Genomic DNA, 20,796 nt, shown 5'->3' on the forward strand with positions numbered 1-20,796 from the left:
ATTTTGGAAAAAGCTTCGAATTACGCCATTTAGAATAAAATCCGTTTCACTTTTCTTATTGGATCTTTCATTATTTTCAACATCTGCCCCATTATCTAGCTTCCCTATTTACCAGTATTGTTCAGAACCTTTTCGAACAACAGAACACAACCACGGAACCCCTTTCAGAACACATGTCTGCAACCACGCGTTTACCGTAGGTAAGGTTTCTTCGTGTAAGACGTTCAAATTTTTTATGCACTTATGCAAGATGGACAAATACCTTGTAAAGGCAAAATCTTCTATGATGATGCATCAAAAATATTCAACGCTTTAAAAAGTAGAAGACGTTACAAATGTATTATAATTAAAGAAATGATTTTTTTTTCAAGAGATTTTGTGTTTTTTTAGAAATCTCACTTAACTTTTTGAAATCTCACCCTGTGTTTGAGAAAGGGTGAGAAATTCTCCCCCATTTTTTTTCTATGATGAAAACACTGATAATGTATCAGAGTATGAGAACTGAATTTGTAATTAGTATATGCCCTAATTAAATTTCGTTGAATAAACAAGATGTGTTTAGATTTCAAATAATAAATCGAATTCTAGATCAGAATTTAATTTTTAAATGGAAGCATTAAGATACGTTGTGCAAACTTTGTTAATTTATTTAAGATCGAAGAAACACATATTTTACGAGTAAAAGACTGATTTTAGATGTGTTTAGAGTCCATATCTATATTTTAACATCATACACTTTAGTAATTGTAATTTTTAATTTTGAAATGTCACTTTTGTTTGCACGTGGTATTGCCGGTGAAGTGTACCATATAAAAGAATAAGATCTTATGCATACCATTTTGGGTACGAACGGGCTGCCCTGTTGTACGGGATCCACCCAAATGAAGCATTGCACCAGTAGACATTGTTAAATTTATAATAAGCAACAATCAAATTATATTCACACAAGATGATTTTTAATTGACATAAACAGTCTTCAATCGTCTTTATTTTGGGAAAGGAAGGGTAGGTGAAGAGAGGAAAGCACGTTTGAAGTGAAAGTAGAAGTTAATTCTCTGATCTATACAAATCATTCTTTGCGGCTCAACCGCACGTGCGAGCGATCCGCAATTGCTGGTGTTAAACTATGACACTGGCACCTGGTGTTAAATATATTTACAAAAATAAGGTAAAATCGTACATTAATTTGAATGAGTGGGAGGGTGAGAGAAAGAGAGAGAAATGGCATTATAACAAGTTTAATTAATCATTAGAATAAAATTTTTTTAAGCATTAAAATAATATATTATAGATATTTTTTTTTTGAAAACTGACTTAAAAACAGATTTCTCTTAAAAAAGAGTAGAGAGAAGAGAGTTGTTAGTAGGATTATTAATTTGAAGATTTTTGTTATGTAGAAAGTAACAATTTTTAAAAAATTGAAATTTTGTGAAAAATACAATATATGTTTGCCTATTAATTCATTATCTTTTGTTAACGAATCTCTTCTTGCATTTTAGATTATTATTATTTTATTTTTTATAGAATCAAAGAAATTGGCTCAAGGTGAAACATCTTGGTACATCATAATCTGCTGAGCCATTGGATGTTAATATTTGGGAAACAACTATTTCGAGTTCTTTTCTTTTAACCTTGTTAGTTGATTGAATTTGAATATTAATGCAGCGGAAACCTTTCTGTTTAGTCAGCATAGGCTAAAATTGATCAAGTTACAAAAAAATTTAAAATATATTTTAAATTTACTTATAAGTAAAGATAGATTCAGTTACAGACAAAATACAGCAAAGTTACAAAGGTTTTACTAAGTTTCAAAATAAGTTGTGACTATCATGTAAAAAAAATTACTCAAAGTGGTCACTTTGAATGGTCACACCAAATTACTTAAAGTGTACTCCTTGGTAGTGATTTAATATGAATTCCTTGTTCGTAAAAACCAGAGTCACAAAGATTATTGTTCAACAGTAAACATTAAAAAAGTTACATGAATTTTGGCAATTTTTTAAAAATTAGCATCATGAATTTTTGAACCAAAAATTTGATTTTTACAGAGATTTGGTTGTGGAGGGAATGAATTCCTTAATAATAAAAACACACGAAAGCATTTGTTAAATAATTTGCTAAGAAAAGTTTTATCAACGAACAACCGGAATTGGTCTTCGCTTTTGTTCTGTCGTAGTTAGGCAGAAATTTACAAGAATTTGCTCAATGTGTCAAAATATATATATATATATATATATATATATATATATATATATATATATATATATATATATATATATATATATATATATATATATATATATATATATATATATATATATATCTATATATATATATATATATATATATATATATATATATATCTATATATATATATATATATATATATATATATATATATATATATATATATATATATAATAAATAATATATATATATATATATAGTATATATATATATATAGTATATATATATAATATATATATATATATATATATATATATATATATATATATATATATATAATAATATATATATATATATATATATATATATATATATATATATATATATATATATATATATATATATATATATATATTTATATATATATATATATATATATATATATATATATATATATATATATATATATATATATATATATATATATACACTGGTTATCATAAATTAAGGAAAATTCACAAAAATCGCGATAACTCAAGAAATTACACATGGAATTTTATGAAACTTACCCACAATATACAACACATAGTAAGGTATTAAACAACATAAAAAGAAATTATCAGACATTAATAGTAGTATAGAAATTAGCACATGTATAAAATAAACAAATTGGAAGTATCGGTTTGCAATAGAAAAAGTACCTTTAATATGGAATATGATTGCCTCTAGAAGCAATACAGCACAAACAGCGATGTGTGATGCTTTCAATTATGCGGTCTATCAGTTCAATAGGAAGTGAGAGCCATTGCTCTTGTAAAGCAGTTGCAAGCGTGGCAAGGGTCTGAGGGGGCGGATTGATGGCAGATACACGCCTCCCTAGAGCATCCCAAACGTGCTCGATAGGATTCAAGTCCGGGGATCGAGCTGGCCACTCCATGCGAGTAATTGTTTCCTGTTGAAGATAATCATCAACAATGCGAGCTCTGTGTGGTCTTGCATTATCGTCCTGTAACAGGAAGCAATCACCAATTGCCCCGGCATATGGGCGCACATAAGCATCAAGGATGTTGTCTCGATAAACCTGAGCATTCACGGTTCCCCTTGGAAAGACATGGAGGTATGTGCGCCCTCCTAAGGATATGCCTCCCCAAACACAGACACTGCCTCTTCCGTATGCATCTCTTTCACGGATGTTTGATGGATGATAACGGGTCCCAGGTTTTCTCCATATCAAATAACGTCTACTGTCACTTTCTAGACTAAACCTGGACTCATCCGTAAAGAGAACAGGCCTCCATTGATCTGACGTCCAGTGGACATGTTGTCGGGCCCACTGCAAACGGTCTCTCCTATGGCGTGATGTGAGCGGCACGCAAATGGCTGGTCGTCTCGCATACAGACCACCTTCGTGGAGCCTTCTGCGCACAGTTGACGTTGACACCAACCTTCCGGTGGCTGCAGCAAGAGAGGATCTAAGATGTGTCGGAGTAGCGGTTCTATTCCTGCGTGCACTTAATGTCAAATATCGGTCATCGGCACTGGTCGTAACAGTTGGCCGTCCTTGACTGAACCTCCTAGATGCCGAATCTGTGGTTTGAAATTGCCTCCAAAGTCTATGAACCACAGATGGACTCACATTTAGCCATCTGGCCACTTCTGATTGACTCTGCCCTGCCTCTAGTCTCCCGATGGCTCTCCATCGTAGTTCTTCAGGCAAATGATGCCTAGAGGTCATTATTACGAATTGGCTATCTCAGATTTTCAATGTCGCAATCACAGTAAAATTTGTGTGCTTTCTCTCAAACTTGGACTTTTATGCTCCAGGCAGATGACGTAAGCCGAGTGCAGCGCCACTAATTTGCATATTGCAATTTTACTCAGCTACTCTTAGTGGACAACATATGCAAATTTTGCACGGTTTGGCTTACTTTTGAAAGAGTTATCGCTATTTTTGTGATTTTTCCTTAATTTATGATAACCAGTGTATATATATATATATATATATATATATATATATATATATATATATATATATATATATATATATATATATATATATATATATATATATATATATATATATATATATATATATATATATATATATATATATATATTATATATATATTTTATATATATATATATATATTTTATATATATATATATATATATATATATATATATATATATATATATATATATATATATATATATATATATATATATATATATATATATATATATATATATATATATATATATATATATATATATATATATATATATATATATATATATATATATATATATATATATATATATATATATATATATATATATATAGTTCAAAATGTCGAGAAAACATGGGAAAAATTACAGAACAATGAAAAAAGGGGGAAAATAAAAATACTAATAAAATAAAAATAAAAGAAACCGGGAAGAAAAGTAAAAATCCGGAAAATAAAAAAGATATAATCTTTTCATCCGTTCACACGATTATATCCGCAAAAAGGAGTGCTTTCTAACATTGTATCAATATAGCCAAGATGTGAGGAGCACTCAAAAAATTTTTTTACAAAAAAAATTTACAACAAATAAAATTTAACACAATAGGTAAAAATATCACGTAAAACCAGAAAATAAAATATAAAGAACAAACAGAATAAAACATGAAAAGAAATCTATAAAGCGAGTAGCGAATTCAGATGAACTTACATGAATGGGAAATTTTTCAAGAATGATTTAAAATAAGTTCGTAACAAGATTGTCAGATTGCAAAATATGAAACCAAAAGCGCAAACTAAGGTAAAAGCGTAAATAGAGGGATTTTGTATTGAAATGCGTTCTTACTGCAGTACTGAAGTAAGTTTGATTTGTTAGCTACCGAGAATAGGCCCGAAAATGGATGTGAGCAAGGTAATATTATACAGGATAATTTAAAGAAGTTGACTATTAATAATTTTAGAAATTAGCATTTATTTAAGAAAAAAAAAATGAAATAGAAAAGAGAAAGAAACATAAATTGCCTGTTTTGCACACAATATTTATTTGCAGTTTATGCGCAGTAAATGAAACATATTGTTTTTCTAAATTTTCTTAGGTGTGTGTCTGTGTATACAGTGGACTACGCTGATTGCAAATTGAACAGTTACATATTAAATAAATAGTATAATTATTCATTTAATTTATAATTCCAGTGCACCCATTTATTAATCCATTCTACCTCAGCCTCTTACATTACAGCGTACGAAAATTTCCTTTATGAGAGAAGTAATATTATAATAGCAATATTTACGCTGAACTAAGCGAATATTTTCGTCTGTTAGCTACTTCTTTATTTTCAAAAGTCAAGACTAACCGTATTCATAAACATTTAAAGCAATAATATGTTAAATGTGTCGTTTTCTTTAGATAAATACCACTTAATGAAATCATTGCGTTATTTGCCTTTTCGAAAAGAGATATCATTCTAGAATGTGGTACTGGGTGGAAACAGGTTTATTTATATATATTAAAGAATTAACATTATTTTTAATAGACTCTAAATTAAATAACATAACCTTATTGTTTAAAAATCGTAAGTGACACCGTTCCCACTGTTTTGTGTGTTCAACTTTATACATTACATTTCGTTTTACTCAAAAACTATAGGACTTAGAAACTATAAATTACTATAGGCCGTGGTAAAATATGCAAGAAATACAATAGAATAATATCTAACATTTGATAATAAGTTTAAGAATGATTAACTTTAAAATTAAGAGTAAAAAGCACCATGTAGGTAGCTGAAATGTGACTATTACAAAGTTCGAATTTGTCGCACTGAAAAAACCATTTTCAATGAGCTAACGTGAGTTCTTTTAAAATTTTAATTCGTTCAAAAGTTATTACAATTTTAATTGCCTTTTTCGCTATTTCCCCCCCATTTTTTTGTTGTTTTAAATACTTTGTTATGAAAAATTTTATTTATCTCTATCAAGTTCTTCATTTCATATACTCTCGTTTGAGTAGATGTAAAAAACGGAAATCAAATTAATACAAAAAGAACGAGAGAGGCTGTGAGATTACATCCTTATATTTATATTAAAATTTTTTCTAATTTAAGCTGTTATAATGAAATGAGATTATCGTTAATGCTTGAAATTACTTCTCATTTAATTCGACTTATTTCATAACACATTTTGTGTTCCTAAGCTTAAGTTTTATTTTCAAGTACAGTTGAAAATTAAAATTGCTTGAATTCAAATGATCAGTCATTTTGTTATGATTTACATATTTAACAAAATGTTCTTAAATAAAATGATAATAATTATAAATTTTTTGAGCAAAATATTTTTTATCAAAAGTAAAGACATGTAAAAAAACTAAAAAAAAACAAAAGAAACAAAAAACAAAAAACAACAACAACAATGATTAATGGAAGTAATCACTGGATATCAGAGCTGAGCCTTTTAGCAACGACCCAAATTTTTTTATTAAATAATGTTAAATAATATAATCTTTAGAACTGTCATAATTTAATTTGTATATTCGTGGAATAAATGAAGAATAAATCGATTTTGAATTGTAAATATTTTATTGACATTAGTATTTTCTTTTTTTTACGTTGAGATGTAGGCGAGAGAAATCAAACGTCTAGGAAACGAAATAGTATTGATCGCTAATCTTAGTTTGTAACGTCCGCAAAGCGACAAGTTTCCTATGATTTTCTAACTTCTTACAATTTTAAATATACATAAAACCTCTCCCTACTGACACGCTATGATGGAAATACGTGACTTTCCGTATCATCTCTATTGATCCATCCCAACATCTTTTTTAACACTATTTCAAAGGTTACTATTCGCTATTCGCAATTTTGTGCCACTTTTCAGAACATTTTATCCGTAATTCTATGATATTTTTTTGAAAAGTTTCATGACGTACCTAGTTTCCCAATATAATTCATAAGCTTTTTTTTAAAAATGATTCCCACATTTTCTTTCTTCTTTGCTTTTATAATTTTTTACCCCCTTTTCGAGCAATTTTATGATTTGCCTGGTTTTTATAAAATATAAATAATATTACGAATTACAGATTTTATTATTCGAAGGTGAAATAATGCTACAAAAACGCTATCCCAGCATCTTTTTAAACACTAATACAGGAGTTACTATTTGCTATTCGCAATTTTATGCCACTTTTTAGAACATTTTATGTATAATTCTGTGAAATTTTTAAGAACATTTTTTAAGACATACTTAGCTTTTTCTATATGATTCATTGCGTATTTTTTAAAAAATGATTCCTGCATTTTCTCTCTTTTTTGTTTTCATAATTTTACGCCTCTTTTAAGAACTATTTTGCAATTCACATGATTTTTGGAAAACTCATCACTATAACAAATTTGCAGATTTTTATAATTTAAAGCGGAAATCCTTTTTGTTTACAGACTCTATGCATCTCATAAGAATCAGTTTAATGTTGAAGCTTAATACCTTGGTATTTTGAGCCATAAGGGAACCATCTAACCTTATTAAGGTGATAAATTGTCCTTAATAAGGTAATAAATTGAGCATGTAACAAACCGAATAAGGTGATATATTGAAGCATGTTGATGTTCAAGCGTAATCAAGTTTAAGAAATACGATAATAGAGTAAAACTCACTATTAGATTCCATATTAAGGCTGTAGCAAATTTGAACGATTTTATGGTTCAATGCTCTAGAATTTTTAACATTGCACAAACTGCTTAAGTCAGAGATGACAGTTTTGAGGAGACAGTTTTGAGGAATATATTAAAGACTACAGTATATGGAAGGAATATTTTAAAACTAATGTATATAATTCTCTTACGTGGCCCCCAAATTTTGGCTGTATTTCTTTTCCGCCGGTGGCAACGTTTGCTTTGTTTTGTTTACGTTACTATTTCTCTTACACGGCGACTAGAAAATCGACCAATGATTGCCGCTAAAAATGTCACATGCCATATCTGACTGAGGTGGCTCAACATATAGCGCTTTTAAAAACGGAAACTGAAATAACCAGAGAGCATCAGCTACAGCAATCTCATACTATTAAGCTAGGCAGAAGTGAGTAGTCCTTGTCGATAGATCTTTATTATAGTATTTTGTCGAAAGCGCTTTCTTTCACGAACTTATATATTACGAATTTATTTGACGATTTCTGATTTATATCACGAATTATACTGTATAACACATTTCTAATAGGTTTAACGAATTACATGGCATTTATTTGAATTCAAACTTATTTTAATGACTTAGTATTTACTAAAAAGATGTAATTTTTTTAAAAAAGAAGTTTTTATATGGATTTGAATGATTGTTTTGAATTCTTAAAATTTTATGCATTTGCAATGTTCCTAAGTTAGTAGCGAGCGAAGCGAGCTTGTTTTGCGAAGCAAACCATATAAGATTGCGTAGCAATATTCGGGGTTGGCGGGCGTTAGCGAGCAGGGGGCGCAGCCCACTAGTTCTACAAAATTACCAAATATCAAGTCATACCCGCAACAATTAAAGTACTTCATATATTTCCCTTTTTATGGTAAAATTTTTTTGGAAAAAAAGTTCATTTCGATATAATGATTTTGATATAATTTACGTAAGTTATGTAATGAAAAATAAGTAATAATGAAAAATAAGAAAATGTTGAAAATTTTAACGAAAATACTTCTTTAAAAGTAAGCAAAATTTAAAATTTTAGATTTTACAATGCTCTATGTACAAATTTAAATACTAGTGGTACTTATAAAATGTCGTGTATTTTTTTGGAAATTTAATAAAATAATATTTATAATAATTTATTAATAATAATATATTAAAAATTCGTATACCTCTTCGTTTTTGTATTTAGAGTTCTTCGTTTTCACTTTTCTTAAAACATTTGTAATAAATTTTCAGTAGTAAGATTAATTTAATTTGCCTAATAACAGTAATCGATAGTAATTATTTAATTCTATCATTCTAAAAAACTTCATCCTATTTTAGGTGAAGCTATTTTCGAGAAGTGATAAACGATTTTTTTCATGCATTTTCTTTGTAGCATTTCCATTAAAATATTTTCTTTTCAGAGGAGATCTAGAAGTTCTCATTTGATTATCTTTCAAAAGATAATCGTTTTGGGCAGCGCATAATGGGAATATGATTTATTTTATATTACTATTTAATTGTCGAAAAAGTAAGTATTGTTAATTTTCTAAAGAAACGAGCCGCATGTTATGAGGAAAAAGAAAATGAAACTTCTCACAGATGGACTGAATATTGATTATAATTTTTTTTTTCTAAAGTTAAATTTCTTTTTTATACTACGCAGATTTTCCATTTGTTGCCCTGACATATATATGGATTAATTTCTTTTTCTTTTTATTTTTAAATAGAGCATTCTTTCATTGATATTGCAAGTATGTATACTGTGCTTACAAATAAATAAATTTAAAATAGTTATCAACATACTCACAGAAATACAATGTTTTTTTTCTATGATACAATAGAAGATTTATACCAGGCAAGAAAGATTCATAAAATTATATTTAAATGGGAAAAATGCTTATAATCCTATTCGTGTATACGTTAGAAAAAAATATTGCTGTGGACCAGCTTTTTTTTGTTTCAATTTTGCAAATCTTCGTAAGTTTGTAAATCTTTGGTAGTAAGTTTTAAATGACTGTCCAATTTATTCCATCCTATTAACGTTTCAATTACTTTTCAATTAAGTTAGAAGTCCAAAAAAATTACAAGTAGTTTCAAAAATGTTCCTGAATTAATATCTTGGGAAAGTTTTTAATTGGTAGACAATGAAGTATTTCTGGGAAGTAATATTTCAAACATAACAGAATTATTTCAAAAGTGATTGCCGAAAAGTTACCATTTCAATTTTTTAAGATAGAATGAAAATGTTTCTGGAACCTTTTGCAACATTTTTGAGTTTGAGTTGTGTAACTTACATTAATTTCAAATGTTTTTTTTTTCCTCGTTGAGATGCAGGCTAGAAAAGAAGAGAAATTGAAAGGTTGAGTTGAGATGAAAACATGGTTTAACTTCTCCACGTCAAGATGCTTGTCACCAATGATGTGTTGTATACGTCAGCACGCAATTTTCACTGAAATAAAAAAGATATTCGTGGAATTTATCATTAAAACGGAGAAAATTGTTTCAAGCTGTATAAATCATCCAATAGTTTACGCCTTGTATTGAGTTGCAATCAGCTGTTTTGTTAAACGTGTCTTAAAATTCCGTTCTAGCGCTAGTGATTAAAAACTAAAGTAACATTAATTTAAAAAACCAAATTTTCTGTCAAATTCTAAAGATTTAGAAACTATAGAGCACGTTGAACCCTAATAACGTTCAAACGTTCGACAACCTTTACACACTGTAAAAAATTTCGGATCTTACTTCGGTAAAAAGTTTCGGTGTTTAGCGTGCCGGTACTCTTTACTGTAAAATCTACTTTTACCGGACCACGCTACGGAACAAGCAATCTGATATACCGTACTTTCTACAGCAATAATTACGTAAAATCATTGCATCATTCTAATTAAATAAATATTACTGTAAAAATTACAGTACAATATTTTACGGTGAAATGGATTTTACGGATGAGGCACCCAATGTGAGCGTACTTTATATCATAATTATATCCAGAATTTTCTATAGTGTATGGTTAAACTTTGAACTGATTTCTCCGAGAGTTAAAAAAATCTTTTTAAGGAATCTTACTAATGTTAAAAATTCTTAATTAAGGAAAATTATTTTATGAGAATTAAGTCTTCTATTAAAATTATTTTTTTAAGATTTTTAGTAATGTTAAAGATTCTTACTATAGAAAATTCTTTCTGGGTATAAAAATATTCTACTAAAATTCATTTTAACGATAGTTAAAAAATATTAGAGAATTAATCAGATCATAAAATTAATTAAAAATTATTTTCTAAAACTAAAAATATTCTATTAAAATTCTTTTTAAAGACTTTTATTAATCTTAAAGATTTTTAATTATGGAAAGCTTTTTTAAGAATTAAAACATTTTATTAAAATTCTTTTTAAAGTTAACATGTTTTAAGCGCGAAATGTGCTTTTCGTCCAATGTGAAAAAAAAATTATCGAACATGAATTTTAATAAGTTTTAAGTTAATACTAAAATTTTGTTTATTAATCTAGCCTCATGCCTGAAATAATTGTTAAATTAATCCTTTATGGAATAAACCTTTTTTTTAAAAAAATGCTTTTGAAATACTTTTTTTATTCCAAAATGATTTTAATTTAATCGAAACTAGAAATTTTTATTTCTTTATGCCAATTTGCTTTTAGACGATGATTTTGATGACCATGTGGAAAGCCTTATATTGTTCAAAAATTGCTTTGAAATACAGTAACTAATACAATTTGAATACAACAGAAATGCAATAATATAGAATTATCTACTAATATAAAGACTAATGAATTTACTTGAAATATATTTTAAAACTAAAAGCATCATAAAATTAGCTATTAATTTAGGCTTCAGATATTGCAAAAGACATTGATAAGCAATGTTTCGAAATGATTTAAACTAAATATTTATTAACTATTGTTAACAATAAATGAATGGAATCGCAAATTCTATATAAATTTTTAAATTGCGTGAACGGAGTTCTCGAGTTTCAAACAACTTCTTTTAATATCTCTTTTTTCCAAACGAATTCTGAAATTATCAATTGTTTCGAAATAAACGAATTTCTTGAAAACAATTAATCAATTTCTTTCTGTTAAAAATATTCCTTTATTGTCACACTTTTAACTGTTTTATATCCATTCAAAATAATGAAATAAACATCTAATTTTAAAATATTTGTTTTATTTTATAGTTTCAGAAGTAATTGTTCCTCATTATTTCAAAGAATTCATTAGCACGTGTTTTAAAAACGTATAAGATGTGTAATATAAGTATATTAATGAGTGAAAGGACGTATAAAATGTGTGAAATTTCACGTCTTATGTTTTCGATGTGTAAAGAATAAGGTTTTAGTTACAGTTAAACGAGTTTATTACTGAGAATATTCCTCCTCTCAGTAATAAAATTAAAATAATGCTTCAAACCTTTTATTTTCAACAACAACAACAACAACAACAACAACAACAACAACAACAACAGAAACAACAACAATAATAATAATAATAATAATAATAATAATAATAATAATAATAACAATTACAACAATTATTATAACAACAGCAATGAAAAGAATAATAATAATGATAACAACAATGACAACAATTATAATAATGACAGCAATGTAATAATAACGTATAAAGTTATAAATAATTTATAATTGTTAAAAGCTTAAGAAGGTCGGTATTTTGGTTTATATGGTATCGTATTTGCTTTAACTTTTTAAATGCCTGTCATTGCTTCGTGGTAACATATTCCTTTTTTTTTGTTTGTTTAGCATGGCGTTTGCATGTTTTCTAAACTTATGAAGGAAATTTAATGTTTTATTGTGATTTTCCTCTACATGCAATGCAAACTAAACTTAGATTATTTTATAAGTTCTCCATATTGGCAAATTTTTACTGATTCGTAAGTCAGGTTTCCTTTCAGTGTTTTCTTAGTTGGGTACAAAATGAAAAGAAAATAGAACTAAACGTTGTTATTTGTAATCTATTGTGTGAGACAGTTTAGTGACTAAAATAAAATAAAATAAATTAATCACTTTAAAAAATCATTGAAAAAGAAAGGAACTCCGATCCTTGTCTGATTTTTCTCTCATTAATGGCGCTCTAATTAATTTCTTATAGCGATTCGAAAAGGTTAGGGAATATTGCTTTAAAATTTTTCCTTAAACTCTGTTGGCTGCCAAATAGTAAAAATGTGCCTACTTTCACAACTTTAGAACACATTAAAACTAAGGTAGAATTTCCCACATTAATTACACATTTGTTCATTACTCTGGAAGTTCTATTGCATTTGTTCCTTTTCTCAATAAATTTATAACTTTGAAATTAATAAATATTTGCTGCGATTATTTCTTAATTTTTTCTAACTGCTTAGTTTCAAACTTGAGTGATGTTAATGAAGTTATCTTGATAAAAGAGTAATTTCAGCTAAATATCTTTCATTAGACAAGAAAAGAAAATCTCAAAATTGTGCAAAAATGTGTCAAAATATATTCGAAACAAATATTAGTCGAATTTGAAGACCCCAAATATTTAAAATTGAAAAAGGATATTCTCCTTTTTGAGCAATTGCATAGTCTCAAACGCAATGTTTAGGAAAAAATGGATGAGAAAAAACGCCTGTTGACAGTTGTAAGATTCGAACCAAGGATCTCAGGGTTCGCAGCAGGATGGTCAAACCATGACAGTGGTATACATAAGTTCACGAAGAATTAGGAAGATTTAGAAAGTGATCGCTGTAATGCTATATCATAATGACAATGACATACTAAAAGCCGTACTGACGCTGTAATAACATATTAATTTCTAATTTCAATAGTACAAAGGGTTGCAATTTGGAAAATATGAATAAGGTTCAAACAGCTTAGTCAAAAGATGGGGAATTTCGATTTTCTTTTTGCTTATTTCAGTTCATTTTATAAACTTTTAAGTGATAGGAATGTAAGTCATGATACGTCATTGCGGTGGTTGCTATTTAAAGCTTCCCAACTCTCCCTGGGCTGGAGAGTACATCTAAGCTGGTACTAAGCATTATACAACGATCCAGGAGGTACTTAGTTCGAATCCCGCTGACAGTCAACGAACTCATGACTCTTACGCATTTCTCCTTCCACGGGACTTATGATATTATGCGTTTTGCTCAAAAAATGAGTTGGGGATAGTGCGGTATAACCAGGTAACTCGATTTTGTTGAAAATCCCGAGTTTGTACACCGAGTTCTATGATCTAGTTGTCAAATTACGAATTACACTTCATCAGTCAAGAAGAAGGTTGGCCTGAATTGCGCACCCAGCTCGCCCCGACGAAAAAATATCCTTGGTGGTAGACGAATTAGGGGTTAGAATCCCCTTGTCGTCAGGCTAACCGTGAGAGGTTTTCGTGGTTTTCCTCTCATGTAACGCAAATGCGAGTTAGTTGAATCCAAAAGTCCTCCACGAAGGCAAATTTTCCTCAATACTTGATTCAGGATTTCCCTTGTCTTCTGGATTGGGTTCAAAATTACAAGGATACGAAGTTGTAAACTGAAAATTTTGTCAGCTGTTCTTTCTCTCTCTCGTATGACTGCAAAGGCAGAGAGTTGCGATTGTTCCTGTTTTCCAGTGGCGCCTTCTATGGCCAAGAATTCGACTTCTGCCACATCAATACGTCACACCTGTTTATAGGGCGGACCCAGGCATACATCCATTCATTCATCCAGAGATCGTAATTTTGACCTGAATCAGAGAACGATCAATCTCCAATCCAGTACCCCAAGAGGTATTGATTTGGTATGGGAACATGGAGGACTTTGCGACTCGACAGATTTAACGTGCATCAGTCACCATTTAATACACGGGGAGTCTTCCGCCGACGGGGTTCGAACCCACGAACTCTCGGACCAGTGCCCTACCGATCAGGCTATCCCGGCCCTGGTCGGCTGTTCAACGACGGTTATAAATTATAAAATTAAATATTAGTGTGTTGTTGTTGTTGATTAATTCACGGTGACTGTGTAGATGTATTTGTTTTACAACGTCAACTCTTTAATGTTTTCTTGTTTTTAAGCTATCCTTATTTATTTGTCATTACGGTTGTAAAAATTATTTTTAGTACAGCTTATTATACGTTTATTAAAGATTCATAACCAAACAAACAACAAGGATTTAGCCCATTGAATAACAGTGCGCTGTTGCGTTTCATTAGTTTTTGCTCGTGGAATAAAACCGGGTATTATCTGGTTCAGCCCACGATCTTCCAATCCTGCAGCGTTTAACACCCTGTTTATTATTATTATTTTTTTACATGAAAAAGAATGAATTCTTTCCTTTTTTTAGTTTAGATAACAAATTTTAAAGTATATAAAAGCTTGCATCATAATTGCGACCAAACAATCAGGAGAAAATTTTCCTAAAAGGAGAGCGAGTCGTTAAAAGCTACTGGATTGTAAATTAGCATTCGTCTCCCCCTTTTTCACATTTAATGTGTGTCTGTACTGGGATTACAAAGGAAGAAGATAACTACATCCATCGTTTAACAGAAGTGCTATGTGTGTAGGGAGAAAAATATTGTAGGCCTTATCTTCAAAGCAAAAAAAAAAAAAAAAAAAAAAAAAAAAAAAAAAAAAAAAAAAAAATATTTTTCCCATTTTTATATTATGCAGAATTTTTGAAAACCCTTTATAATAAATGGAAGACTTTATAAAGATATTAAAAAATTCTCTGCCGTTTTCTTTTGAAAAAACATTCATTAATAAACATTATATTTTTTGTAAATTTTTTTTTATCGGACCCTAGGCCATCTCAGGCCCCGGAACAATTGTTTCTTTCGTTCACTTCCCCCGTGAGTACGGCTTTGACTACATCACATCACTTACTATTACACGTATAATTATCATTTAAAATATATATGCGTGCTACTTTCTCTCTGAAATTTTTGCATTTCTAAATTTCGCATAGAATTAACAAGTGTTTCCAGTTTTACCCCACTACTGATGTAAAAATTTTCAGTTCGACATTTTCTAGAAAAAAAATCCTTTACAAAAAAAGTTGTACCTCTATGACGTATCGAGAATATATTGTATACAAGTAAACAATATTTTGATTAAATCAGACAGTTTCTAGGTCGTAAAGTTTAGCTCTAACAGGCCTTCGAACCTTAGCTACCTGGTATTACCCCACCTTTCCATATACGCTGTTTCAACATTGTATACGCGGGGATTTAAAATTTGACTATTACTCCTTTCGAAGCTATTTGGACAAGTTTTGACTCAATTTTGAGAAACCCTTTTCAACATAAAAGACTGGTAGTTGTGCTATACTTAAAATTGAAGCAAATTTCTTGCATCATACGAAGATATAAATACTTTATTATAGTTTTCATAGAATGAATAATAAAAAATATATCAAAAATTGCGAGCCAATTTTTTAAAATATTAAATTATATCCTAATATATTCATCTAAACATTAATGTAAAATAAAAGTTTAACAAACAATATTATCCGTTTTTTTAAAAAAGAATTAGAAGAAGCATGAAATCCATGCAAATATGCTTTCAAGCACTTTTTCAAAAGAAGCATTAAAAAATCTTCCGATCTTTATTAGTAAATATTAAAAAACACCAAAGGTTCCTTAATTACTATGATAATTTTTATTTAACCATTCTGTAACAGGTCTTCTAGAATATTCCTAAGTAGCATTTGTAGAAAATCATCAATAAAAAAATATTAATCAGACATAAAAGAGCCGCATTTATAAAAGGATTGAATAAGTGAGAATATTTATCTTAATGATCGTTATTAAGATTGAAAACAATGATTTTATCGCCCCTTCGTTAGGTTAGATGATTCCAGAAAGCAGAGTTAAGATTTATGTCTGTGATATAACAAGATGAACTTCTAACTACCCTTTTTAAAGACTAGGAACGTGGAAAATATTAATTTATTAGAAGTCACTTATTATTTTTATAGATTATATTATAGAAAGTTTAATTTTAAGCAGGAGCTATGTTAAGAGTTAAGTTGAATTTATTATACCATTTTTTTAAAAAAAAAAACTAATAAATTTATTTACTCCATTTAAGAAAAACTTAGAAAGTAAATAGTAACAAAAACTATACATTTAAAAAAAAATTAAATCCGAAACTAAATTTTTTGCCTAAAACCATATCTACCTAAATCTTGAATTAAATAAGGTACTTATTTTTTTGTAAGCATTAAACTTTAAAAATATATGTATTCAGCTTTCAAAGGTAAACTAAAGGCTTAAAAACGGCTTTTTATTTCTAATAAATGTCGACGATATTGACGAGTTAATTTATTCTTTTTAAGATATTTTTGTTCTTTTTGTTTTGAAATAGTTAACAATTCTCCTATGTTACAAATTAAACTTTAATTTTATTTCCTAATTTTATATATATATATATATGTTACTGTGAAACACCGAAATCTGGAGAATGTCGACATTCACCGGTGAATGTCAACATTCACGTAGTCGCTTGGTGTATGTCCGAAATATTCACTAAATACCCTTATTTCTAACTCTCACTGGTGAATGTCAACAATCACATAGTCGCTTTGGTGAATGTCCGAAATATTTGTTATATCCAATTTTATATTAATTTATTCGTTAATATTATTATATTTATTTGATATTTTTATATTTATTCGATATTTTAATACTTACTGACGATTAGATTAGAAGAAACATCGGGGTTTGGAGTATCGGGCAAATATATACCGGGCAATGGCACTTGACCTTAAAAAAACATCAGTGTAGGGTATACCGGGCGAATTTATACCAGGCAGTGACACTTCACCTTAAAAAAACATTAGTGTAGGGTATACCGGGCAAATGTATACCGGTCAGTGGCACTTAACCTTAAAAAAAACATGAGTGTAGGGTTAAAATATCGAACAAATGTAATTATATCCACGAATAAATTCATATCAAATCGAATGTAATGAATATTTCGGACATTCACCGAAGCATATCTGTGATTGTCGACATACACCGGCGAAGGTCCGAATGTACAAGAATGTAATGAAATATTCGTATATATATATATATATATATATATATATATATATATATATATATATATATATATATATATATATATATATATATATATATATATATATTATATATATATATATATATATATATATATATATATATATATATATATATATATATATATATATATGTTACCGTTAAAGTATATAATGCAGTTATTTCATAGAATACCTAGTTATTCCATAAAATAACTGATCGTGTCCGTTAAAGTGTGTAATATGTTATTAATTTGACACTTTAACTACTTATTCTATGAAATAACTAGGTATTCTATAAATTAACTAATGAGAGACAATTAAAGTGTAAAATAAACAATTTATATAAAATGAAATAACTAGGTATTCTGTAAATAACTAATGATAGACAATTAAAATGAAAGAGATGCAATTTATCTAATTTATGCAGCGTATAAATGGTATTTATGGAAACGTTCCATAAAATCATTTGTTACAACAAGGATTACTAAAATGACACTTGGAATTACAAAGACATTACTTCTAAAACAAAAACATTTTTTGTTGACACACTGGGTTTTGCACGAACATTTTTTAAATCCTTGGCAGTGCGAGATTTTACACTTTAACGGGCTGCAGATCGTTATTCTAAGAAATAACTAGTTAAAGCATGAATACAAGAGAGTTTTACACTTTAACGAACATGATCAGTTATTTCATGAATAACTAGGTATTCTATCGAATAACGGATTTCATACTTTAACGGTAACATACATCTATATATATATATGTATATATATATATATATATATATATTTGAATGTGAAGTAAACAAGTTTCAGTTTATTATAGTTTCTAGAAATATTGTTCCAAACATTTGTTATTTTTAAATCTTCTTATATAAGTAAACATATATTTATTCCTCAAACAAAGTTTTCCAACAATCATCCTGACTTTAAAAATGTAGTCTCCTAGAATGCTACAGATATTATCAAAACTGCTATGTCAAAGTTGGCAGCCCCTAATTTGGGAGCATTTTGTAATGGAAACGTCTGGTTCATGATTGTCTGCTGCCTCTGGTTGCGTGTCGACTCTAGGTTTACATTCGTGGGAACTAACCAGCTGGTGTTGCATGGAGTGCTTTAAATGCTCATAACTATGTATCAAGAAAAACGAATGTGGTCTCCCTTCATCTGAAGGAAAAGACTTTATTGCTATCATAATATTAAAGGTCAACGAAAGTTTGAAAAGCACAAATGATCATTTTATGTTATCAGGGGGAAAAAGAGAACGTTTGACGTTTAAGCAAGTTAACGAGGAAAATTGTTTGACAAAATAAATAGGCTGTTTATTGGAAAATAAATTAGCTTTTGTGGTGTAGTTTTTTTATCTTGTTTAGAAATAAATCATGACATACATCGTTTTGCTAAGATAAATTTGTCTGGTTATAAATTTTGAGGCATTTTGTCATGCAAAAGTATGAGAAAAGCATGATATGAGAACATGTAGCTCAATGAGGCAAGAAAATGTTCTAAATGTATTTGATGTTGATTTAGTTTCGAGCTCAAAATTTTTGGTTTGACTTTGCTATTTTATTACATTATTTTTCCTAAAATTTTATTTTATTTGATTTCTATTCATTCTTCCGCCATTAAATGTAAATATCTTTTGCAATTTCTCTTCCCTTATTTTTTAAAATAAACGAATTTAGTTAGGCTCTGTTTCGTATAAATCGACAAACGATCGTTAACTTACTTATACGAGCGGTGGTGGCTCAGGGATAGAGAGTTCGTTTCCTAATGAGGTGGCCCAGTTTCGAATAACAGCAATAGCTGGTTAAATACAAATTCTGCACCCGACTCGCACCAACCACAGTGCTGAGGTAAAATATCTTCAATGTTAGGCGGATCATGCGTAATAAGCATCTTACGTCGGCCTAACCGTGGGAGGTTTTCGTGATTTGCTCCTAATGTAACGCAATTCAGGTTAGTTCCACAAAAAGTCCTCAAGGCTAGTTTGTCCCAGTGCTTGAGGAGATAACTTGTTTTCTGTGTTAGGATCAAAATTTCAAGGTCCCGAAGTTAAACATTGATAGTTACAAACTCTGATTTTGGATTAGCTGTTCATGCTGGTTTAACAATAAAATAAAATATAAAATAAACAAATGTGAAATTTTACCAAATTATAAAATAAAAAAATAAAAAGTAATTATTTTCTGTCTCCACCCTTTTGTAGCCAATCAATCTCTAAAAAGCCATTAGTTGAAAAAAGATTTTATTCTTCTTTACAAGTGAGTACGAAAATCAAATGATAAATTTAATTAACACTAAAGCAGTGTTGCCATGTTAGTTTAAAATAATATTTCTGTAACCATTAAAGAAATTTCGAATCAATCAAATTTGTTTTCTTAAGGTGTGAAAGAGTAAACATTTGTGCGTCTTATCACTTTTCTCGCTCATGCGGGACATCATTAATTTTGCTTAGTATTTTCATTTGTCGTGCTTGTTAGCTATAGCGCTTGTAATTTTCGTAAATAAAAATTTGTATCATAAGCTTTCTTAATTTAGGTATCGTTGGTTATTACCTGTGCAAATGCTCAAACTTTGAGTACCAAAGTTCTTCCTTTAGATATTTAAACAGGACACAGTAATTTATAATTTAGCATAAATAATTTTTAAAAGTTAAGCTATACATTTTGAGCTTGTTTAAAACTATTTGGTTACTAAGGAAACATTAAATCTCTTATATTATCTAGCAGTAACTATATCTATCTATCTATCTATCTATCTATCTATCTAATCTATCTATCTATCTATCTATCTATCTATCTATCTATCTATCTATCTATATATATATATATATATATATATATATATATATATATATATATATATATATATATATATATATATATATATATATGTATATATATATATATATATATATATATA

At 28.7% G+C, this 20,796-nt stretch overlaps 1 protein-coding gene across 1 annotated transcript in view; it reads right to left on the reverse strand.

Annotated features, from left to right (window-relative positions):
* Nucleotides 1-1,121, reverse strand: part of CCT1 (chaperonin containing TCP1 subunit 1) — a 34,671-nt gene extending 33,550 nt beyond the window's left edge. Inside the window, exon 1 of the mRNA XM_016068695.4 lies at nt 836-1,121. Coding sequence (XP_015924181.1) covers nt 836-905 — 70 coding nt within the window. The 5' untranslated portion in view covers nt 906-1,121. The remainder of the gene's footprint in view (nt 1-835) is intronic.
* Nucleotides 1,122-20,796: the final 19,675 nt, after the last annotated feature.

This window comes from Parasteatoda tepidariorum, chromosome 6 (assembly GCF_982258835.1).
Source record: "Parasteatoda tepidariorum strain Cologne lab strain chromosome 6, Ptep-v5.0, whole genome shotgun sequence".
Lineage (NCBI taxonomy): Eukaryota > Metazoa > Arthropoda > Arachnida > Araneae > Theridiidae > Parasteatoda > Parasteatoda tepidariorum.